At 63.5% G+C, this 23,114-nt stretch overlaps 2 protein-coding genes across 3 annotated transcripts in view; both read left to right on the top strand.

Annotated features, from left to right (window-relative positions):
* Positions 1 to 1,017, top strand: part of CCDC57 (coiled-coil domain containing 57) — a 112,173-nt gene extending 111,156 nt beyond the window's left edge. The window contains exon 19 of the mRNA XM_055575433.1: positions 325 to 1,017. Coding sequence (XP_055431408.1) covers positions 325 to 524 — 200 coding nt within the window. The 3' untranslated portion in view covers positions 525 to 1,017. The remainder of the gene's footprint in view (positions 1 to 324) is intronic.
* Positions 1,018 to 3,917: 2,900 nt separating this feature from the next.
* FASN (fatty acid synthase) lies at positions 3,918 to 22,788 on the top strand. 2 transcript variants are annotated; one of them, XM_055575431.1, is made up of 42 exons: positions 3,919 to 4,165; positions 6,030 to 6,167; positions 6,940 to 7,092; positions 8,435 to 8,608; positions 8,848 to 9,048; positions 9,162 to 9,284; positions 9,370 to 9,485; positions 9,576 to 9,710; positions 10,394 to 10,856; positions 10,955 to 11,142; positions 11,240 to 11,429; positions 12,033 to 12,127; positions 12,267 to 12,401; positions 12,507 to 12,710; positions 12,818 to 12,933; positions 13,170 to 13,342; positions 13,426 to 13,617; positions 13,699 to 13,779; positions 13,895 to 14,083; positions 14,244 to 14,423; positions 14,501 to 14,704; positions 15,291 to 15,595; positions 15,900 to 16,292; positions 16,376 to 16,540; positions 16,659 to 16,777; positions 16,859 to 17,013; positions 17,164 to 17,367; positions 17,524 to 17,674; positions 17,760 to 17,938; positions 18,029 to 18,148; positions 18,341 to 18,463; positions 18,589 to 18,812; positions 18,897 to 19,098; positions 19,224 to 19,375; positions 19,486 to 19,577; positions 19,774 to 19,925; positions 20,011 to 20,253; positions 20,594 to 20,782; positions 21,009 to 21,239; positions 21,331 to 21,551; positions 21,639 to 21,737; positions 21,822 to 22,788. In XM_055575431.1, the coding sequence occupies exons 2-42, from the start codon at positions 6,041 to 6,043 to the stop codon at positions 22,209 to 22,211; spliced, it is 7,548 nt and encodes a 2,515-aa protein (XP_055431406.1). In that variant the 5' UTR covers positions 3,919 to 4,165; positions 6,030 to 6,040; the 3' UTR covers positions 22,212 to 22,788. The 2 variants fall into 2 exon arrangements, with proteins under 2 accessions (XP_055431407.1, XP_055431406.1); XM_055575432.1 differs by lacking the exon at positions 8,435 to 8,608 and having other exon boundaries at positions 3,918 to 4,165.
* Positions 22,789 to 23,114: the final 326 nt, after the last annotated feature.

The following is a 23,114-nucleotide window of genomic DNA, read 5'->3' as shown; positions in this document are numbered from 1 at the left end:
AAATGATCACGACAGGAGATGTTTTCACAGCCAAGTATTCTGTGTGCCCAGTGGAGGGGCAGGTCCAGGCCCCCAGAACACCTGGAGAACACATGTCCACACAGACCCCCTGTGCAGGACACCAGGGCCAGGACCTCCAGATACAGCCGTTGCCCCGGAGGACACTGGCCTGCATGGGCTCCCACAAGGAAGCTGACGTGGGATCTCTGGTTCCTGCTGGAGAGAAGCTCGGCCAGCACTCAGTGAACCCAGCTCTCCATGCGCACTGCATCCTCCTGCCCCGTGATGACTCACCCTCCTTTCTCTTTTCTCTTCACCTGCTAGAGCACCCAGCACCGACAGCCTGTAGCCTCCAGCACCCCGAGGGGAGCCCCATTGTGACGTGGGCAGCCTTTGGTGTTGAAGGGATGAAGATGGAAGCCCAGACAAGGGGCAAGCCTGCTAGACACCCCAGGGCTCATCCTCCAAAACATAAAGGCTGCCAGCGGCCCCCCAAGATTCGGAACTACAACTCCAAGGACTGACCCACCCTACTCCTCCCCCTCCCCGTTCTGATCCCCTCCTTTCTCCTCCCCCACCCTCCCGCCTTCCCCTTTCCCCTCCTGCTCCCTTCCATCCAATGTGTCAGTCCTTCTTCCCATCCTCCTCCTCGGTGCTTTTGTCTCCATGTCAGGGCTGTGCGCGCGCGCGCGCGCGTGTGTGTGTGTGTGTGTGTGTGTGTGTGTGTGTGTGTACAGTGGGGGTGGTGAACTACTAAGGCACCTCACAGACTGACCACCGAATCCCAAATTCTTCTTTGAACTTGGGAAGGACAGTAAAAGATTTCCAGGGCTTTGCATATGTGGCTCTCATTGGCCTGGTTTCTTGTGTTTCAAAGGTTCGACCGTGAGTGCTTTTGGTACCATCACACACACTACTCCGTTTATATCTGAGTTTAAAATAGAAGCCCAGTTACAGTCCTGAACTACAGATGTCACAGACGAGTGAGCAGGAGATCTCGTAGCATAAAATTCTGTTCAACTTTCCACAGACCCTGCTACCAACATGCAGGTTTCAGGATTCACTCTGCGACCAGGGCTGAGCCTTCTCTGGTCCACATGGGGATTGAGGGAACCCTGTAGGTGGGCAGAAAAGCCAGCCATCCACAGAAGGAGCACCCGATTCAGGGCTGGGGACGCAGGTCGGACGTTCAGAGCTCCGCGGGAGCCCTGCTGTTGGCAGTGCCTGAGCAAGGCCTGACAGAGGGGCAAGAGCTGCGTTCTCACCTCCAGCCCAGAGGCTGCAGGTTGACATCCTGGCCTTTTGCTCTCAGCCCAGCTGCACCACCTCTGTGTCAGGCCGGGGCCCCATATGCAGGGCCCAGGCATGAGGTGGATGTGTGTCCAGGAAGCTTCGCTAAGAGCTGGGCCTGGCACCAAGGCAGCACTTGGCACATGCCATGCTTGTGTTCATGTGGTCAGTTGTTCTGAGGCCCAGGCCCCTGGAGAGGCTTCCTGGCCTCCTCGCCAGCCTCAGGCCCCCCACTTGAGCTGAAATCAGACAGGGAGCAACAGAGAAGCTGTGGGCAACTACTGGGCACACAGTAGGTCTGTGCAAAGCTCGCTCCCAGCCCTGAGTGCTGTGTGCCTGCCCTGCAGGGCATGTCTGTCCTGGACAAGGAGTGAGGAGATTGGGAGGGGGTTCCCAAAGCAGCCCACAGGGTCCTCGGGGTCATCTCCTGGGGCCTGGAATAAGACCTGCAGCTACTGTGCTTGGGGCCAATTGGCAGCCCTCCCAAGGGGTACATTTCGGTGGAAAAGAAGAGCGTTGCCTCACTCACAGCATCCCCCCCTGCCAAGAGGAGCAGAGGGCAGGCCCTCGAGGCACGTGTACTGCCAGTCTGCACCCTGGCTATGTGCAGAGGTGGGCAGCCCCTCCACAGGACGGTGGGCTGCTCAGCCTGGCCTACAGAGGCACAGAGCCCCCCACAAGCCCCTGTGAAAGCATACATTTCATGAATGTTATCTTGTTTATCTAGGTTTCAGTCTTTGATTTCTGTGAAAAGAGGGAAGATAAAAATCTACACAAGCACATTGACGTCCTAACCACTGATGCACTGCTTATCCTGGGCACACAGTGTTTGGGGAGCTGCGGAGAAAATGGCAGGTCTCTTCCAATGTGCCAGGAAGGAGCATGCCAGGAGCAGCTTTGCTGACGGGTGGCAGGGTCTCCATACTCTGTTTTGTCTGGCACATGGCCATGTAAGTGAGACGTGGCCATGTGACTTCCTTTAGCTGAAAAAGTGAGCCCCTTTGCTAGAAACAGTTAGATCCCGTAAGTCCCCATCCCTCTGTGGTGCAAACAAGGGTCTCGAACTCAGCCACCCAGCATGCAATCGTCGTGTCACCTGGGCCCCTGGTAGTCTGCAGTGAGCAGAGCCCCACTGACCAGCAGGAAGGAGCCTGGGATAGTTTAAGACACCAAGCGTGTTTGTGCAGCACGGTCTACCCACTCCTGATCCAGGATACCAAGGGTCTGAAAAGCTCTTAAGTAGGAAGGAAAAGAAAATCCCACAAAGTTATTTGGGACAGCAGTTGAGCTGCGGGATCTCCCTGCCCTCTCTCCTTTTTTCCTGTCTTGCCCTTTCTTTCAGTGTGCAAACCAGAAGTCCCCAGTGATGATGCCAAGAGGAAGACTAGAGCAAGAGGGATGAGCTGCCACTGGGACTACCTGGGGGTTTAGGGAGCACTGTAGGGTTTGAGGGAGGGGCACCTGAAGTCAAGTTATCTGGTTTGACGTAGCAGTCCCGTTCTGTCCTGCCCAGAACATCTGTGGCCAGTGCCATGCTCCACAGTCTTCAGTTTCTGAGAGCAAGACAAGAGCGGTTGTGCGGAGGCAGGAGAGGAGAGCAGCAGCGTTTGATTACAAGAGGAATCGGCCGGGCACCTCTGCCAGGGCTTTTCTGACCTCCCAAGGTTCTATCAGTGGTCCCAGGAGATAGTAAGGGCCGTGCAGGGCGTGGCTACCAGGCAGTCCTTCCTGGGCTCACGTGATTCCCGATCCGCGTTGTTTTCAGTCTGGAAAGTCAAGGATTTTTGTGTGTGTGTGTAAAATGGATAAACATTTGAGCACGGGAATTACAGAAGGAGAGTGTGCGGACGAGGAGAGACGCACTTCCATCGGTTCGTGTGCGTGCCGGTGGGTGAGAGTGGCCACGTGCGCGCGCGAGAGCCTCTGCCCAGGGAGACTCCTTTGTTCAAGCCACGCCAAGAGGTGTCCGTGCATAGCCCGCTCGCCAGATGGCCGCGCCCCGTCCCCGCGGCCATCTGCGGAAGGCCCCTGCAGGCCTTGGAGCGTCCCCCGGGTTCCCGCACTCGCCCCGCGAATTTTGGCGGCGAGGCAGGGAGGACCGGGGGCGCTGCGCGGCGGTGACCGACAGTAACCCCGCACGGGGCACCCTCGGCCGGGTCAATGACCGCGCTCGCCCCGCCGCAGCCCGCGCAGAGCCCGGGGCCACCCGGCCCATCACCCTATCACCTAGCAACGCCCACTCGAGGGGCGCCATTGGGCCAGCGCGCACGCCCCGGGCCCCCGATTGGCTGCGGCTGCAGAGAGCCACGCCCCCGGCCCGGCTCCGCTCAGCCCGGACGCGGGCGGGTCAATTCGAACGCCTGGGGGTCCGTCTAGCCCCCAGTGTGGCCCCAGTATGACCCCCAGAGTGACCCAAGTACGCCCCGTTCCGTTTCCACCGCGAGCCGTGCACACGTGGCCCCCGCGATCCCGGGGGTGGGGGCGGCCCCGGGAGGCGTGGAGCGGGAGGCCCCGGAAGTTGGGGGGCGGGGGTGACACCGTGCCCCGCCCCGGAGCCCCCCGTGTCCGGGGCCCCCAACCCGGCGCCCCCCGGGCGCGCCCCCGCGCAGGGTCCCGGCTCCCGGCGGCGGCGCGCCGCATCACCCCACTGGCGGCGGCGCGCCTGGTCCCGGGGCGCAGCCCCGACGCTCATTGGCCTGGGCGGCGCAGCCAAGCTGTCAGCCCATGTGGCGTGTCCGCACGGGGACGGCCGCAGTTAAATAGCGCCGGCGCGGGCCTAGAGGGAGCCAGAGAGACAGTAGCGGCCTCTCCTCCACCGCACGTTCCATCCTCGCTCTCCCTCAGCCGTTCTCACAGCCGCCCGCGTCCAGACCAGGTACAAGCGGCCAGGCCGGGCCGGGGTCGGAAGTTGCGAGTCGGGAACCCGGTCCTAGGGCCAGACTGGATCGGGGGCTGGGGCGGGAGCAAGGCGGCCGGGCTCGAGTGGGCGCCGCCGGCCCGCATCCTCTGGCCTTGGGTGCGCATGGTTCGGCGCGCTGATGGTGAGGGCTCATCTCGCACAGCCTTCCCTGGTCTCGGCGTCCGAGCCTCCGGTCTGGATGTTCGAGCCCCACGAGACGCCCGAGGCTAGGCGGCGAAGGGCCCTCGCGCCATGCCTAAGCCCAGCGGGGCAGGTGGGCGGATGGCGAGGGGCGGACGCCCGGGAACGCCGCGAACAGCCATTTTGGTCTTGGGCTGGGCCGGGCGGCTGCGGACCCTCGAGGGCCTGTTGGAGCCCCCAGCCGCCACGCCCTCGAGGGCCTCCTTTTCCGGCTTGGCCGCCGAGCCCCTCCACCCGCGGCATCCCCATGCCTCTGGGTGCAGGATAGCCGTCTCGGCCGACCGGAGGGCCTGAGAAGAGGGGAGGGAGGTGGATGGAGGAGGCGCAGGGCCGTATAAGGTCGGCTTCTCCACCACGTGGGCTCCCTTTGGAGCCCCCAAAGTTCTGGGGGGAGAGCCACTCCTGCCGGGTGCAACCTCGCGGCGGCGCGCGCAGTTTCGCCAGCGCCGCAGGGGTCTCCACCCTTTTGCCTCGTCCCGCCGGACTCCGCGTGAATAGCAAGTAGGGGGAGAACAGAGCGGGCGCTTTCTGGAGAAGCAGCCGCCCCGGGAGCTGGTGCTTCTGGGCCGGCAAAGGGCTCTTTATTCAGCGCTGGGGGAGGGGGCTCCCTCTGCCGGGACGCCAGGGCGATCAGGCCACCCAAGGAAGACGCTCTCTCCACTCCTACTTTCCCATGCTCAGAGAAACCCTAAAGGGCCAGTAGTTGGCGAGTTCACCAGTCATCGGCGCCATAAGGCCTGGAAGTTTGCAGGACCAACCTTGGCCTTGCCCCCTTCCTCAGACAGGAGCCCCCATCCTGGGCCCACAGGCTCAGGGTAGACTAGGTTCCCTCGTTGGTGCTGGGAGACCTGGGTCTGGAAGGACAGGCAGGCTGCATGGAAGTAGGCAAGCGCAGTCCTGAGGCCTCGACCTGTGCAGATGTGTGGGTCTGGATAGTGCTTGCCTGGCAGCTGACCGAGAGTGGTTCTCCAGGTTGGAGCCTGCTGGAGGGGCCATACAGGCTGGGGCTGCCCACTGTGGGACAGGGACCAATTTTCCCCAGAGCCCCGCCAGGCCTTGGCACTGTTGAGGAGCCCAAGCTGTGGTTCTGGCCTGGAGGGCAGCTCGGGATGCTGAGCGCAGAGCCAGCTAGTCAGTGTGAGCACTTCTTCCCACCCCCACATTTGCCCTTTCTCCTTCGCCTACTAAATTTCCTGGGCCACCTCTTAACAGGCTGACGGCCAGGCAGTCCCTTCCTCAGAAGGGTTTGGGCCCTGCCTCCCACCATGGGGCCCCCTCCTGAGTCTCCTGCAGCAGGGCTGTGGTGGGGTCACCCCAGGCCAAGGCCAATGCCCAGAGAGCCCAGTGCGAGGTGTTGGCAGGCTGGACCAGAGTGGACTCCCCTTTCCCAACCACCATACATACCCTTCACATGCACACACAACGTACCAGTGGGTGCACAGCCCCAGAGCTGGCCATGTGGATCTTTGTTGCAGGGCTTTCTGAGCTGCTGTTCTCAGACCCTTGGGTGGGCCAGATGGAGGAGGGGGTTCAGGAAGCCAGGGTTGGGAAGCAGCTGGGTCTCCAGCAAGGCTGTGGACTGGCAGTGCTGGGGCCCAGGCTGACTGGTGTCCGGGCCCCCATGCCACCCTCCTTGCAGAGAGAGCAGCCATGGAGGAGGTGGTGATCACTGGCATGTCCGGGAAGCTGCCCGAGTCGGAGAACCTGGAGGAGTTCTGGGCCAATCTCATTGGCGGCGTGGACATGGTGACAGATGATGACAGGCGGTGGAAGGCCGGTAAGCAAGCCTGGGGCTCCCCGCCTACCTGAGAGGTTCTTTTCTCATCGCTTCTGTGGACACAATCTCCCGGGTTACCAGGGCAGGCCTCTTCCGGCCTGCACTGCGGTCCCACTGGCAGAGCCAACAGTCACCTAAGGTGAGGCCGTGTTACAGCCTGTTTCTGGAGACGGTACCAGAAGGCTCTGGGCTAGGGACCTCTGGCCAGTGGGCTAGGGACTGAACTCCAGCCTGTGGGAGTCTGGAGTTCCCTGGGCATAGCCTTTGCCGCTTTCACAGACCAGGGCCATTGCTTAGGGGTGGAGCCAGGGCAAGGCCAGGTGGGTGAACACCTCCGGCCAGCCACTGCCTGCCCACGTGCTGTCCCAGGCGGGCAGATAAGACATCAGGCTCCCCTGGGAAGCTGGTTTGACTCCCTCACGCCCAGTAGGTTCTCCCGCAGAGCGGCTCCACCTGATCTACAGGATGTGAGTCAGTGTGGCAGAGCCTGGCTGGCCTTAGCTGCCAGGCCGGGATGGGGCCAGGCAGAAGGTCTTCAGCCAGGTCAGGACAGTGGCAGGTGGGAGGAGGTAGCACTGCCCCCTACAGTGCTCTGCTCTGCTCTGGGGCCATCACCCATGAGGTTCCCCCCCGCCCAAGGGTCCCCTTCAGAAGTGGGCCCACCCATCCCAGGGAGCTTCAGTTCCCTGTTGCAGCGGGGACTCCCCCCCAATCAATCACTCAGGGCCATGATGTCCTATGACTGATTTCTCCACCTGTGTGTGTTCCCTAGGACTATATGGCCTGCCTCGGCGGTCAGGCAAGCTGAAGGACCTGTCCCGGTTTGATGCTTCCTTCTTCGGGGTCCACCCCAAGCAGGCGCACAATATGGACCCCCAACTCCGCTTGCTGCTGGAGGTCACCTACGAGGCCATTGTGGATGCAGGTGGGCCATCTGGGGGGCTGCAGAGAGCCCGTCCCCGAGTTTCCTGCTGCCCTTCTTGAAAACCTCCCTTTTTGCTTCTAAAAGCATCGTGTGTTCATAACATCCAAAACAGAAGGTTCTGAGGAGGGAGCGGAGTCCTGGGCTGGGGCCGACGAGGTGGGGAGGTGTGGGCCTCAGGCAACTCAGGTTTCACAACTGCACACCAGAGGTATCCCAGACATGTCCCGTCGCCCCAGTTTCTTCACTCCCCATCGCGTGGCTGATCTTGGAGGGAGGGCGGACACCAGGTGCCAGGCAGAGCAGGAGGCAGAATCTGGCCCCAGGACTCTCACCCTCCACTCCCCTCTGCTGGGTTGTGCCTAGCCTTGGAAAAGTGCTTCAATGGCACAGACTTGTCCCAGGGACACTGGGGAACATGGAAGTTGTGCTGAGTGGGAGAGGGAAGGCTGGCCATGGGGGTGAGACCCCTCAGCAGGTGGGCTACAGGGGAACCCAGGACCTGCCTACTGCCCCCTGTGGTTTGCAGGGCAGGTACCCTGGGCTTACAGGTCTCTTGTCCTGCAGCAGATGCTAAGTAGCCCCTGGGGTTGACCCTTGAGTGTGACAGGGTCCTGGATGGGCACTGCCTGGGAGAAGGGGCGGGAAGGCGGAGGCCTTCCCACTGCCCAGGCCCCACCCAGAGACCTTGGATGCCGCTCTCCAGGGGCTGGCCAGTGTCCCTCCCTCCTTCCCAAGCCTGGACACTCGGCCTTTGTCTCTCTCTGTCTTCTTATCTTGGCCCGCCCAGGGCAGGCTGCTCTCAGGGCTCATCAGACCCTGCCAGCAGTACCAGTGCCCAGGGGAGTAACCTGGGGACAATGCTGTCCTCTGTCTCCACCTCCGGCTGTCTCTGACCTCTGCCTGACCCAGAGACTGGAGCCCCACCTGGAACCCCGCCTGTCCCCGGGGCCCCAGTTTCCTGTGACCTGGTTATCCGTTGTCAACCCTACCTGGGCCGGCCACCTGACTCTGGCTCCACTGTCTTTTCCCTGACTCCCCAGCCACTCTAGAGTCAGGCGAGGTGGAGCCTCCTCTCCCCTGCAACGTAGGATCGAACCCTGGGTTCGATCCCATGGAGATGGGAATGGCAACCCACTCCAGTATTCTTGTCTGGAGAATCCCATGGACAGAAGAGCCTGGGAGGCTACAGTCCATAGGGTTGCAGAGTTGGACATGACTGAAGCGACTTAGCATGCACGCAGTCACCCCAGCCAGAGAGGCCAAGGGGAGACGCCTCACCTCCCAGAGCTCAACAGCAGGCTGGGCACAGCACAGCTGCAAGTTTGACTTCTGCCTCCTACAGGCATCAACCCAGCTTCCATTCGGGGGACAAACACCGGTGTCTGGGTGGGTGTGAGTGGCTCTGAGGCTTCAGAGGCTCTGAGCCGAGACCCTGAGACCCTCGTGGGCTACAGCATGGTGGGCTGCCAGCGTGCCATGTTGGCCAACCGCCTCTCCTTCTTCTTTGACTTCAAAGGTGGGTGCCCACACAGCCCTTTTGTTTCTGACTCGGGCCCGGGGTGGGGGGAGGCAGGCAGGGGCCAGATGACAGCTGAGACCCTTCCAGACTCTGAGCGCACCTCCCCCAGGAAGGCCAGCAGGAACAAGGTCCTGGTGTCGTGGGTTCCACGTGGAGAGCACTCAGTAGAGCTGTCAGAGCCCCAAGGTGTAGGGTGGGGAGGCGGTCCCACGGCTGCATTGTGTCCTTGCCTGCAGGGCCCAGCATCACCCTGGACACGGCATGCTCCTCCAGCCTGCTGGCCCTGCAGAGGGCCTACCAGGCCATCCAGAGAGGGGAGTGTGCCATGGCCATTGTGGGTGGCGTGAACATCCTGCTGAAGCCCAACACCTCGGTGCAGTTCATGAAGCTGGGCATGCTTAGCCCCGAGGGCACCTGCAAGTCCTTCGATGCATCAGGTGAGAGCAGTGGGCATGGGGCCCCGGGCAGTGCCCCCACCCTCGATTCTATCCGGCACCAGCCCCTGAGCCCTTCCCTGAGCTCATGAGCCTGAAGTGCCCTCCGCCCCCAGGGAATGGCTACTGCCGTGCAGAGGCTGTGATGGCCATCTTTCTGACCAAGAAGTCCCTGGCCCGACGGGTGTACGCCACCATCCTCAACGCTGGCACCAACACGGATGGCTGCAAAGAGCAAGGTGGGAGCTGGCCTGGGGCAGGCGAGGGTGGGGCTACGGGCAGTCGGGCAGGGCTGCGGGCGCTGAGGCCTGGACCTGCCCCCAGGCGTCACCTACCCCTCTGGAGAGGCACAGGAGCAGCTCATCAGCTCCCTGTACAAGCCGGCCGGGCTGGACCCGGAGACCCTGGAGTACGTCGAAGCCCATGGCACCGGTACCAAGGTGAGACCCCTGCCTGACCCTGCTCATATCCCACGTCCCACGCCAGAGAAGCACCAGGGTGGGGTCCTGACTTCCCTGAGTTCCCCACAGGTGGGCGACCCCCAGGAGCTAAACGGCATCGTGCAAGCCCTGTGTGGCACCCGCCAGGGCCCCCTGCTGATTGGGTCCACCAAGTCGAACATGGGACACCCGGAGCCTGCCTCAGGGCTCGCGGCGCTGGCCAAGGTAGGCAGGCGAGTCTAGGGCCATCTTGTCCCTGCCCCGTCAGCTTCTTACAGCCTGCTGGGGGAGGGTCCCTCCAGGCTGTTATGTGGGATATGGGTCAACTGAGGCCCGGAGAGCAGGCCGCCAGCATGTGGCCAGCCCCTGCCCAGCTTCATGGGGCCAGACATTTCACCCAGCACTTGCTCCACAAGGGGCCAGCCAGAGGGAGCAGAAGCAACAGGGCAGCCCGTGTCTCCAGGCTCGCTCTCCCTGTGGCCTCCTGACCAGCTGGTAGCTTGGAGGACCCAGGTCACTACTGGTTGAGCTTCTGGGTATGATGGGAGCTTCCTGGTGGTCTCAGCTCCCTGGGCCACCATAGCCACCTGTCTGCAGCTCTTAGCTTGGGAGATGGGGTGGGGAATGGCTGAGGAGGCTTTGTCTAGATCCACAGCCAATCAGGCTGGGAGGTGGCAGGGCCTCAGGTGAGGCCTAGGGCTGAGAGGAGACAGAGCATGTGGCTTGGTCACCAGACCACTGCACTGGGGCAGGGCGAGCTTTGGGGGAGAACAAAATTGCTTGCAGCGGGCAGGGCCTCTGGGGTGACACAGAGGGTCCTCAGGAGGGGATGTACCTGAAGCCCATCCCGACCAGCAGGGGCAGGGAGCCCAGGGCCGGCCGTCCTGCTGACCGCAAGGCACCCACAGGTGCTGCTGTCCCTGGAGCATGGGCTCTGGGCCCCCAACCTGCACTTCCACAACCCAAACCCCAAGATCCCAGCACTGCAGGACGGGCGGCTGCAGGTGGTGGACCGGCCCCTGCCCGTCCTCGGGGGCAACGTGGGCATCAACTCCTTTGGCTTCGGTGGCTCCAACGTGCACGTCATCCTCCAGCCCAACTCCCAGCTACTGCCACCGCCTGCCCCACATGCCGCCCTGCCCGGTCTGCTGCGGGCCAGTGGGCGCACCCTGGAGGGTGTGCAGGGTCTGCTGGAGCTAGGCCTCCAGCACAGCCAGAACCTGGCCTTCATGAGCATGCTCAATGACATCGCGGCCCCCTCCCCAGCAGCCATGCCCTTCCATGGCTACGCCGTGCTGGGCAGCCAGGGGGGCAGCCAGGAGGTGCAGCAGGTGCCGGCCGGCAAGCGCCCACTCTGGTTCATCTGCTCCGGTGAGCCCCAACCCCACCCCACCCCACCTCAGGTCATCCCCGAGGGCTGCACGGGCTGGGACTGCATGGTGCTGTCCTGACATCTCCCTCCGGGACAGGTATGGGCACACAGTGGCGCGGGATGGGGCTGAGCCTGATGCGTCTGAGCCGCTTCCGCGACTCCATCCTGCGCTCGGATGAGGCCGTGAAGCCCCTGGGACTGCAGGTGTCTCAGCTGTTGCAGAGCACAGACGAGGCCATCTTTGATGACATTGTCATCTCCTTCGTGAGCCTCACTGCCATCCAGGTGTGCCCCGAGGGTCTGGGGTGAGCCGGCTGGCAGGGCGGTGAGCCTGGGGTCCCCGAGACTGGCATGACCCATCCTGTTCCCACCCCACCCCCAGATCGCGCTCATAGACCTGCTGACCTCCATGGGCCTTCAGCCCGACGGCATCATCGGGCACTCCCTGGGTGAGGTGGCCTGTGGCTATGCCGACGGCTGCATCTCTCAGGAGGAGGCCATCCTCTCTGCCTACTGGAGAGGCCAGTGCATCAAGGAGGCCAACATCCCGCCCGGGGCCATGGCGGCTGTAGGTAGGTGCTGCCCTCTGCTCCCCTATCATGCTCCACCCCTGGGCCTGAGGGTCTTCGTGGGAGGTGGTCATCTGTACTGGCACCTTTCTGTGTTGGCGCTGGGCAGAGGCCAGGGCCTGGGGGCAGCTCACCAGCCACTGTCCTCACCGCAGGATGAGAACAACCCTGACAGACTGCCCCGCTGTGCCCCGGATGGCCTTGGAGCCCGGCATACTTGCCCACGGGTGTCAGTAGAGGCCAGCGTGATTTTCACATGAACCCCTGGGGGGGATGCTGCAGGCAGAGTGGGCCTGCTCACACTTGGGACAGGCAGGGTTGGGGACGGGAGGAGACCAGAGAGAGCCGGAGGGGCTGTTGGGAGAGTGAGGCCAAAGCCCTCTCTGGTAGGCCAGGCGTGGGACCCGAAACTGGCTCCCACCCCTAGGACGGTATTAATGACACCTCCGCCTGAAACCAGACAACAGCAAGGGTGAAACTGCCTCATAAAGGTGCCGCTCGGCAGCTGTCATTAGGGCCACCCAGGCAGCATTCCCCTCCCCGGGGAGGGCTGTGTGGGGGTGCCTGCTCCCCATGCCACCCTTTGAGGCTCTCTTCTGCTCCCAGGCTTGACCTGGGAGGAGTGTAAGCAGCGCTGTCCCCCTGGCATCGTGCCTGCCTGCCACAACTGCATCAACACTGTGACCATCTCGGGACCTCAGGTGGGCCCTGGGAGGCAAGGCCTCGTCCCCAAGTCCCCTCCCACCCCCGCAGGGCATGCTCTGCGCAGGGAGCCCGGCACCGGCCCAGACCCGGACTGCCGTCAGCGCCCCCGTCCCTCCCCGTCTGCGCTCTCCCCAGGCCTCCATGTTGGAGTTCGTGCAGCAGCTGAAGCAGGAGGGCGTGTTCGCCAAGGAGGTGCGGACGGGCGGCATGGCGTTCCACTCCTACTTCATGGACGCCATCGCCCCCATGCTGCTTCAGCAGCTCAAGAAGGTGGGCGGCTGTCCCCACGCTGTGTGGCGGGGGCCCTCCCTGAGGACGGGCGGGGAAGGCAGGCCCCAGCTCCCTCAGGCTGACCCCGCCCGGCCCTCCGCACAGGTGATCCGGGAGCCCCAGCCGCGTTCCCCACGCTGGCTCAGCACTTCCATCCCCGAGACCCAGTGGCAGGAGAGCCTGGCCCGCACCTTCTCGGCCGAGTACAACGTGAACAACCTGGTGAGCCCCGTGCTGTTCCAGGAGGCGCTGTGGCGCGTGCCCGAGGACGCCGTGGTGCTGGAGATCGCACCCCATGCCCTGCTGCAGGTACGCGCGGTCCCGCAGGGCTGGCGGGCTGGCCGGGCGCGGGGGGCTGAGCTGGGGGCCAGTGGGAACTGGTCAGGGGGAGGCCCAGCCCGCCTCTGCCTCTGCAGGCCGTCCTGAAGAGAGGCCTCAAGTCCACCTGCACCATCATCCCCCTGATGAAGAAGGACCACAGGGACAACCTAGAGTTCTTCCTCAGCAACATGGGCCGGCTCTACCTGACCGGGTGCGGCCGCTCTCCCTGCTCAACCCTGGGAGGCTCCTCCCCAGCCAGGCCACCGGGCGGCCTTGAGATGGTCCCCAGGAAGCGGACCTCTGGGTGCTGGGCCACTTCCACACCCTTGGCCTGCCCCCCACCCCACCCTGTCTCAGGCGTCTCCGAGGTCTTAGGGGAGACGGGTTGACCGTGGGTCAGCAGTGGGTGTGACAGGGCAGTCACAGCTCCCCTCTTGCACTCTCCAGCATTGACGTCAACCCCAATGGGCTGTTCCCACCTGTGGAGTTCCCGGCTCCCCGGGGCACCCCCCTCATTTCCCCCCACATCAAGTGGGACCACAGCCAGACCTGGGATGTGCCCACTGCCGAGGACTTCCCCAACGGCTCCAGCAGCTCCTCTGCCACCGTCTATAAGATCGGTGAGTCCTTGCAATGCAGGCGGGCAGGGGGGCGGGGTGGCTTCCTCCTCCGCAGCGGAGGCACTAAGGCCCAGGCCCCACAGACATCAACCCCGAGTCCCCTGACCACTATCTGGTGGATCACTGCATCGACGGTCGCATCATCTTCCCGGGCACTGGCTACCTGTGCCTGGTCTGGAAGACACTGGCCCGAGCCCTGGACCAGAATATGGAGCACACGCCTGTAGTATTCGAGGACGTGACGCTGCACCAGGCTATCATCCTGCCGAAGACAGGTGAGGAAGGTGGCTCAGGCTATGGGGTGGGAGGGCCAGCTGCCGACCCCTGCAGCTGACCTCTGCCCCTGCTGCCCACAGGGATTGTGCTCCTGGAAGTGCGGCTTCTGGAAGCTTCCTGCACCTTCGAGGTGTCTGAGAACGGCAGCCTGATCGTGAGCGGTGAGCAGGGGCCCTGGACCAGGCTGCAGGGTCCCTGCTGGGGGTCTCTGGGTGGACCTTGGCTGCCGGCTCAGCCCTGCCCTCACTCAGGCCCTTCTGCCACCCCCGGCCACAGGGAAGGTATACCAGTGGGAAGATCCCGACCCCAAGCTCTTTGACAACCGGTATGGCCCAGACCCTGCAACCCCCGTGGACCCCACAACCGCCATCCGCCTGTGCTGTGGTGACGTGTACAAGGAGCTGCAGCTGCAGGGCTTCAACTACGGCCCCTACTTCCAAGGCATCCTTGAGGCCAGCTCCGAAGGTAGGTGCAAAGGAGGTCCCACTTTGTGCTTTGGGGCCAACCCCTGCTGCCTGGTGTGAGGGGGCCACGAGGGGTCCCCCCCAGGTTGGGGCACACGGAGGAGAGGGCCCGTGGCAGGAAGAGACCTAGCCTGGCCAAACTGACAGCCCCTTCTCCCCAGGCAACACGGGCCAGCTGCTCTGGAAGGACAACTGGGTGACCTTCATGGACACCATGCTGCAGATGTCTATCCTGGCCCCGAGTAAGCGCACCCTGCGCCTGCCCACACGCATCACCGCCATCTACATCCACCCGGCTACCCACCAGCAGAAGCTGTACACGCTGCAGGACGGGACACAAGGTCAGCCCTGCCCTGGCCCCGCACACGTGTCTCACCATGCCAGGCCCTGCCCACCCTCACCCAGCGTGTCCCCACAGTGGCCGACGTGGTAATAAACAGGTGTCTGGAGACCACGGTGGCTGGCGGCGTCTACATCTCGAGGATCCACACCTCGGTGGCCCCCCGGCATCAGCAGGAGCAGCTGGTGCCCATCCTGGAGAAGTTCTGCTTCACACCGCACGTGGAGACCGGGTGCCTGGCCGGGAACCTGGCCCTGCAGGAGGAGCTGCAGCTGTGTGCGGGTGAGTCTTGCACCTACCACCCTCATCCTGGGGTCCAGCTCCCAGTTCCCGGGCCCCGTTATCCCATCATAGCCTCTCCTACGTGTGGGGTCTACATCTGCCTTCCCCTGTGAGTACCCCTGGCTTCCCCCTACCTGGAGTTGATGCCTTCAGAGGGAGCCTTGGCAGAGAGGTGACAGATTTCACCCCTCTTGTCTGTGCCACCAGCCAGCTGCAGAGGCGTGAGACCACCCTCTACCCAGGGTTCACGCCCAAGCTGAGGGGTGCGGGATGGTGGTGGGAGCTGGGGAGGGGCAGCCAGGGCCGGCAAAGCATGGAACCCACCCTCTGGGGAACCCACACTCTGTGGGGCTCACACCTGCATGGGGGGCAGGGCCGCCCTTTGCCCACCTAGTGTACCAATGGTCAGTGCTAGTTTCCAGCCCTGGAGGACTGGACAGTCCACTCCATCCCTCTATCTTCCGTCAGTGGGCAGAACCAGGTAGTGGGTTCAGCTCCAAGCAGTCACTAGTTCCTGGTCGGGGGAGCTTCAGGAACCCCAGCCCAGCTGAGGCTCTTCCCTGACACGCGACTCTCCCCTCCCCAGGGCTGGCACAGGCACTGCAGACCAAGGTGGCCCAGCAGGGGATAAAGATGGTGGTTCCTGGGCTGGATGGTGCCCAGGCTCCCCAGGAGGCCCCACAGCAAGGCCTGCCTCGGCTGCTGGCCACTGCCTGCCAGCTGCAACTCAACGGAAACCTGCAGATGGAGATGGGCCAGATCCTAGCCCAGGAGAGAGCCCTGCTGTCTGATGACCCCCTGCTCAGTGGGCTCCTCAACTCCCCAGCACTCAAGGCGTGCGTGGACACTGCCCTGGAGAACATGACCAGCCTCAAGATGAAGGTGGTGGAGGTGGGTGTCCCGCGCGGCCGTAGGCCCAGTGCTCAAGGACTCAGATATAGGCAGTCCTGAACCTGAGGGAGGGCCAGGGCCTCTCAGACATGAGGTCGCCCAACTCGAGATGGTGCTGAGGCTGCCCAGACACCGAAGGGGAAGGGGGCACTGGGAAGGGACTGGTTCCAGGGGTGTGGTGGGCAGGGCAGCACTGGCCAATGACCTCTGCGGAATCAGTGGGTGGGCCTTTCTGGGAAGCACCCAGTTGAGTGGGGGGACGCCTGCCCAGCGGCAGCTGATCCAAGAAGCTATTCCATCCCAGGTGCTAGCTGGTGACGGCCAACTGTATTCCCGCATCCCCACGCTGCTCCACACCCAGCCCCTGCTGGAGCTGGACTACACAGCCACTGACCGCCACCCCCAGGCCCTGGAGGCTGCCCAGGCCAAGTTGCAGCAGCTCAATATAGCCCAGGGCCAGTGGGACCCCTCGGACCCGGCCCCCAGCAACCTGGGTGGGGCCAACCTCGTGGTGTGCAACTATGCCTTAACCAGCCTCGGTGACCCGGCCACGGCTCTCGGCAATATGGTGGCTGCCCTCAAGGAGGGAGGCTTCCTGTTGCTGCACACGCTGCTCAGAGGACACCCCTTGGGAGAGACTGTCACCTTCCTCACCTGCCCTGAGCCACAACAAGGCCAACGGCACCTCCTGAACCAGGTGCAGGCGGGGCCGGGCTTGGGTGGATGGGCTGGGGGGGCGGGGCCGGGAGGCTGCCGAGCCCTGACCCCCTCAACTCGCAGGATGAGTGGGAGCGCCTGTTTGCTGGTGCGTCACTGCACCTGGTGGCCCTGAAGCAGTCCTTCTACGGCTCGGTGCTCTTCCTGTGCCGCCGGCTGGCCCCGCTTGACAGCCCGATCTTCCTGCCCGTGGAGGACACCAGCTTCCAGTGGGTTGACTCCCTGAAGGTCAGTCCTTCCCAGCCCTTACCAGGCCAGGCTGACCCAGCTCCTATGTCGGGACCTGGGGGAATGCCCCCCATCAGGCAACCCTTCCCTTGTCAACCCTTCCTTCATCCTTCTACAGAACATCCTGGCCGATTCCTCCTCCCGGCCCGTATGGCTCATGGCTGTTGGCTGCACCACCTCAGGGGTTGTGGGCTTGGTGAACTGTCTCCGGAAAGAGCCTGACGGGCACCGGATTCGGTGAGATGCCCACTGTGCTACGGTGCCCCTTACCCTCGGGACCCCACCACAGCCTCCCCTCACCTGTCTGGCTGCCCACAGGTGCGTCCTGGTGTCTAACCTCAACAGCACGTCCCCCATCCCTGAGACAGACCCGAAGTCCTTGGAGCTGCAGAAGGTGCTCCAGAGTGACCTGGTGATGAACGTCTACCGTGATGGGGCCTGGGGAGCATTCCGCCACTTCCCACTGGAACAAGGTGAGCCCCCCAGGACTGCCCTGCTCCTCCGGGTTCCTCACCTCCCAGCTGGGTGGACTGAGGAGAGGGCAAGAGGACTCTGGCTGGAAGCCCTGCTCCAGGCCAGGGCCACATGTGATCCTAGGGGCTCCACTTGCTGTCACCCCCTAGACAAGCCCGAGGAGCAGACGGAGCATGCCTTCATAAATGTCCTCACCCGAGGGGACCTGTCTTCCATCCGCTGGGTCTGCTCCCCTCTGCGCCACAGCCGGCCCACGGCCCCTGGCGTCCAGCTCTGCACCATCTATTATGCCTCCCTCAACTTCCGCGACATCATGCTGGCCACGGGCAAGCTGTCCCCCGACGCCATCCCAGGTACAGGCAGCCCACGGTAGGGGGACCAGAACAAAGACCCCCCCACCCCGGGGCCAGGGCCTGGGACGAGAAGGGTCCTCACCCAGCAGTGCTCAGGAACCTGGGAGGCTCCTCCCAGTGAGGTCAGGGGCTCACTCACCCGCCATCTGCCCCCAGGAAATTGGGCCTATCGGAGCTGCCTGCTAGGCATGGAGTTCTCTGGCCGAGATGCCAGCGGGAAGCGTGTGATGGGGCTGGTACCCGCCGAAGGCCTGGCCACCTCCACTCTGGTGCCTCAGAGCTTCCTGTGGGACGTGCCTTCCAACTGGTGAGTCACCAGGGCTGGGACCTGGGGCCCGACATGGACGCGGCCGGGCATCAGGCCAGAGCTGACCCCTGCACTGTGCCCTTAGGACCCTGGAGGAGGCCGCCTCGGTGCCTGTTGTCTACAGCACAGCCTACTACGCGCTGATGGTCCGCGGGCGCATGCAGCCAGGCGAGACGGTGCTCATTCACTCGGGCTCCGGCGGCGTAGGCCAGGCTGCCATCGCCATCGCCCTCAGCCTGGGCTGCCGTGTTTTCACCACTGTGGGTAAGCCTCTGACCCTTCCCAGAGCCCAGGATTGTCTGCCTGGCAGCGCTGCTAAAGCCCAGACTCACCAGGTGTGCCTCTCTCTGCCAGGGTCAGCCGAAAAGCGGGCATACCTCCAGTCCAAGTTCCCCCAGCTCAACGAAACCAGCTTTGCCAACTCCCGGGACACATCCTTTGAGCAGCATGTGCTGTGGCACACAGCCGGGAAGGGTGAGTGGCCCCCATCACTCACACCCACCATCCGCCTGCATCCTCAGCCCCTCCTCCTCCCCTCCCCCCCTCACCAGCCAAGCTGGAGGAGACACTGGCCCATGCTGGGACAGGGTCTAGACCTTCAGACTCGTGTCAGGTTGGCCGGGCTGTGACCTTCACTACGGGGACCCGGCTTGCCCCCATCCCCAGGTGCTGACCTGGTCCTCAACTCCCTGGCGGAAGAGAAGCTTCAGGCCAGTGTGCGGTGCCTGGCCCAGCACGGTCGATTCCTAGAAATTGGCAAATTTGACCTTTCCAACAACCACCCCCTGGGTGAGATGGGGCGGCAGGCCTAGTGGGTGGCTGGGTGGGCGGGGGGCTGTTGGGCAGAGTGGGGGTCTGCAGGGTGGTGGACTGTGGGCTATGTGGTGAGGCCCCCCGCCTGCCCACCTGTCCAGGCATGGCCATCTTCCTGAAGAACGTGACTTTCCATGGGATCCTACTGGACTCTCTCTTTGAAGAAAACAACACCATGTGGCAGGAAGTGTCGACACTGCTGAAGGCGGGCATCCGGGAGGGTGTGGTGCAGCCCCTCAAGCGAACAGTGTTCCCCAGGACCCAGGTGGAGGATGCCTTCCGCTACATGGCCCAGGGCAAACACATCGGCAAAGTGGTCATTCAGGTGAGTGGGGGGTCCTGGGAGTCTCTGGCCCCAGCCCTGGCCCCTGCCAGCAGTGCGTGAACAGGGGCCCTGCTTGGGCTGCAGGTACGTGAGGAAGAGCAGGAGGCGGTGCTGCACGGGACCAAACCCATCCAGATGGTGGCCTTGTGCAAGACCTTCTGCCCAGCCCACAAGAGCTACATCATCACTGGGGGCCTGGGTGGCTTTGGCCTAGAGCTGGGCCACTGGCTCGTGGAGCGAGGGGTCCAGAAGCTGGTGCTGACCTCCCGCTCTGGGATCCGCACAGGTGAGTGGCTTGAGGGTGGGGCAGTGGGAAGAGCCTCCTTCAGACCCCTTTAGGGTGCTCTCAGGGCACCTAGGCTTGGGACCAGACCTTCATTTGCCCATCCCCTCCCACTGTCTGTCCCACAGGCTACCAAGCCAGGCAGGTCCATGAGTGGAGACGCCAGGGTGTGCAGGTCCTGGTGTCCACCAGCGATGTCAGCTCACTGGATGGTACCCGGAGCCTTATCACTGAGGCCGCCCAGCTTGGGCCCGTGGGAGGCATCTTCAACCTGGCCGTGGTGAGGACGGCTTTAGAGGGGCTGGAGCCAGCTGCCCAGGGAAGGGCCCCTCCCAAGAAGCCCTCCAAAGGCCTGGGGCCAAGGCAGGTGCTAAGATCCCCTCACCCCAGGTCCTGAGAGATGCCATGCTGGAAAACCAGACCCCTGAGTTCTTCCAGGACGTCAACAAGCCCAAGTACAATGGCACCCTGAACTTGGACAGGTGGGCTCCTCCCTTCTCTCCCGCCTTCTCCCTGCACAGCCCTTGCACTGGTGTCCAGAGACCTGGCCATGGGCCTCTGCTGGGGTCTGACCACAGGTCCAGGGAAGGGGAGGCGGTTTGGTGGGTAAGCAGGAGTCCTGGGCATGACAGCCGGTGGGCTGGGGAATCCGGCTGGGGGTGACTTAAGAACCCACAGGGTGACCCGGGAGGCATGCCCGGAGCTGGACTACTTCGTGGTCTTCTCCTCGGTGAGCTGCGGGCGTGGCAATGCCGGCCAGACCAACTACGGGTTCGCCAACTCCACCATGGAGCGCATATGTGAGAAGCGTCGGCATGACGGCCTCCCAGGTGGGTCCACCTGCCACTCCCCGACTCGTGCGGTCCCACCCTCACAGCTACCCCGACTCACCACAGCGCCACTGCCCACCCACAGGCCTCGCAGTGCAGTGGGGCGCGATTGCTGACGTGGGCCTCCTCATGGAGCTGAAGGGCACTAAAGACAAAGCCATCGGTGGGACGCTGCCCCAGCGCATCACCTCCTGCATGGAGGTGCTAGACCTCTTCCTGAACCAGCCCCACCCCGTCCTGAGCAGCTTTGTGTTGGCAGAGAAGGCTACATCCCGTGGCCCTAGCGGCAGCCAGCAGGACCTCATGAAGGCTGTGACTCACATCCTGGGTGAGGCAGCACCCTGCCCCCTCGCCACCGGTAGACACTCGTCTCCCGAGTCTGGTCTCCCAGGCTTCAAAGGGGGGCGTGCTGGGCTTGCTCATGGAGGGAGAGGCACAGGCACAGGTGGTCTGTGCAGAGCTGGGTGGGGGCTGTGGGTCCCATGGCACAATCTGTTCAGTTCAGTCACTCAGTCGTGTCCGACTCTTTGCGACCCCATGAATCGCAGCACGCCAGGCCTCCCTGTCCATCACCACCTCCCGGAGTTCACTCAAACTCATGTCCAGGGTACAATACCCACCCAGGGCCCCTCCCACGTTGCCAACTGAGCTGCCTCCCCACCCCCCAGGCATCCGTGACTTGGCCACCGTCAACCTGGACAGCTCGCTTTCAGACCTTGGCCTCGACTCACTCATGGGCGTGGAGGTGCGCCAGTTGCTGGAGCGTGAGCACAACGTGCTGCTGTCCATGCGGGAAATCCGGCAGCTCACAATCCGTAAGCTGCAGGAGATTTCCGCGCAGGCTGGCACAGCTAATGGTAGGTATGGAGGGGGTGTCCCCAAAGCAGCACTGTCCCCTCAGGGCTCTTGGCCTCCGAGCAGGTCAGGGCTTGTCCATCTGGCCCCTTCCTGAGAGCCCTCCTTGGGCACCCAGCGGCCCCCACCCACCTGCCCTGGCCACCCGTGGCCGACGGGTGTGCGTGTCTGTGTGTTTGTGGCAGGGGACCCTATGGTATCATCCCTGGTATCTGCCCCTCTTCACAGAGCTGACGGACTCCACACCCAAATTGGGCAGCCCTGCCCAGTCGCAGACCCAGCTGAACCTGAGCACCCTGCTGGTGAACCCCGAGGGCCCGACCTTGACACGGCTCAACTCAGTGCAGAGCTCCGAGCGGCCCCTGTTCCTGGTGCACCCCATCGAGGGCTCCACCACCGTGTTCCACAGCCTGGCTGCCAAGCTCAGCATCCCCACCTACGGCCTACAGTGTACAGGAGGTATGTCAGGGGCTTACGGGGCTGCCCCCCAGGGAGTTGGGGATGGCAAGGCACCTGCAGACGAGGGCTAAGCCTCATGCTGTGCCCGCAGCGGCACCCCTGGACAGCATCCAGAGCCTGGCCACCTACTACATCGAGTGCATCAGGCAGGTGCAGCCAGAGGGGCCCTACCGCATCGCTGGCTACTCCTACGGGGCCTGCGTGGCTTTCGAGATGTGCTCACAGCTGCAGGCCCAGCAGAGCGCTGGCCCCACGAACAACAGCCTCTTCCTGTTTGACGGCTCGCACACCTTCGTGATGGCCTACACTCAGGTGAGGGCGGCAGCGGACGGGAGTCCCCGGGTCCGCAGGCCCAGCCCCTTGTACCTGCCACTGCAGCAGCTCCTCCTCCCTTTGCAGAGCTACCGGGCCAAGATGAACCCCAGCTGCGAGGCAGAGGCCGAGGCCGAGGCCATGTGCTTCTTCATGCGGCAGTTCACGCAGGCGGAGCACAGCAGGGTGAGTCGACCCGGCGTGGGGCCCGGCCTCCTGATGCCCCCGCCCCCGCCCCCAGCGCCGCTCGCTCACTGTCCTGTCCTACAGGTGCTGGAGGCCCTCCTGCCCCTCGGGGATCTGGAGGCGCGTGTGGCAGCCACCGTCGAGCTGATCGTGCAGAGCCACGCGGGCCTGGACCGGCACGCGCTCAGCTTTGCTGCACGCTCCTTCTACCACAAGCTGCGCGCCGCGGAGGAGTACACGCCGCGGGCTACCTACCACGGCAACGTGACGCTGCTGCGCGCCAAGATGGGCAGCGCCTACAGGGAGGGCCTGGGCGCCGACTACAATCTGTCCCAGGTGTGCGACGGCAAGGTGTCCGTGCACATCATCGAGGGCGACCACCGCACACTGCTGGAAGGCAGCGGCCTGGAGTCCATCCTTAGTATTATTCACAGCTCCCTGGCCGAGCCTCGCGTCAGCGTGCGGGAGGGCTAGGCCACCGGCCCGCCCCCCGCCTCCCACCTGCCGACCCTGGCACCGCACCCCGTGTGCAGGCGCCCATAAGACCAGCACCCCTACGCACACGCATACAGCCCACCCCGCGGCTTCCCTGGGCGCGGGGCTGAGACCCGCGCCGCCGACTCGGAGACCTGCCTGGTCTGTGAAGAGTCAGCTGAACCACTAGCCGGGCCGAGCTTCCAGAATCGCACGGGCTCTGCCGCACTGGTGTGGTTGTCATTTTTCTGTTTGGATTCTCCTATTTATTGCGTCGCCATGGGGGGCGGGGGGTGGGGAGGGGAGACACTGGTCGGTGCACCTGTGAAGCCGGCGCACGCGGGAGCCGGGCCCAGGGCCCCATGATGCCGGAGGTCGCGCGGAGCAGCCCTGGGCGCTGGGCACCCACCCTATTTGTCTGTGTTCGTTTTTCAAGAAATAAGGTTCAAATTGCTGCGTGGGTTTTGAAATTTACTGTAATTGTCTGTGTAAAGAACCGTGTCTGTACTCTGTTTCATTTTTCACCAACCTGGTAAAGATGTTGTCTCCCATGATTAAATCGCTCGTTTGCTCTGGCGTCTGGGCATCCTTTCATCCTGCCTGCTGATCAGCTCTGTGAGCCTCCACTGTCCTGGTGCCCCAGGGAGTACCACCCTCTGCTCCCCGCAGGAGTGTGTGTGTGTGGAGGGGTGATACCTGGCTCCAGAAAACAGGCTGGACACCTCCAGGGAAGGGGCCCTCAATCAAGGAAACTTGACCAGGAGGAGACAGGTAGGCAGTCTGATAATGGGCTGGCATAATTGTGGAGGACCCCCCCACCTAGGGTAGCCTTGCCAGAATTCCTTCTCCCTCAGGGAAACCTTGGGTTTTCTTTCCTTGGCCTCAGCTGAGTGCAGGATGCCC

This window comes from Bubalus kerabau, chromosome 4 (assembly GCF_029407905.1).
Source record: "Bubalus kerabau isolate K-KA32 ecotype Philippines breed swamp buffalo chromosome 4, PCC_UOA_SB_1v2, whole genome shotgun sequence".
Taxonomy (NCBI): Eukaryota; Metazoa; Chordata; class Mammalia; order Artiodactyla; family Bovidae; genus Bubalus; species Bubalus kerabau.
Note: the sequence above shows the minus strand (reverse complement) of the source record. Positions and strands in the feature narration are given on the sequence as shown.

What these genes read in the sequence shown, in the direction of transcription:
- FASN (XM_055575431.1), top strand. Translation starts at nt 6,041, where the DNA reads ATGGAGGAGGTGGTGATCACTGGCATGTCCGGGAAGCTGCCCGAGTCG. An exon ending in TGACCATCTCGGGACCTCAG is followed by an intron (nt 12,128 to 12,266) that starts GTGGGCCCTGGG and finishes CGCTCTCCCCAG; the next exon opens with GCCTCCATGTTGGAGTTCGT. An exon ending in CGGCAGCCTGATCGTGAGCG is followed by an intron (nt 13,780 to 13,894) that starts GTGAGCAGGGGC and finishes CCCCGGCCACAG; the next exon opens with GGAAGGTATACCAGTGGGAA.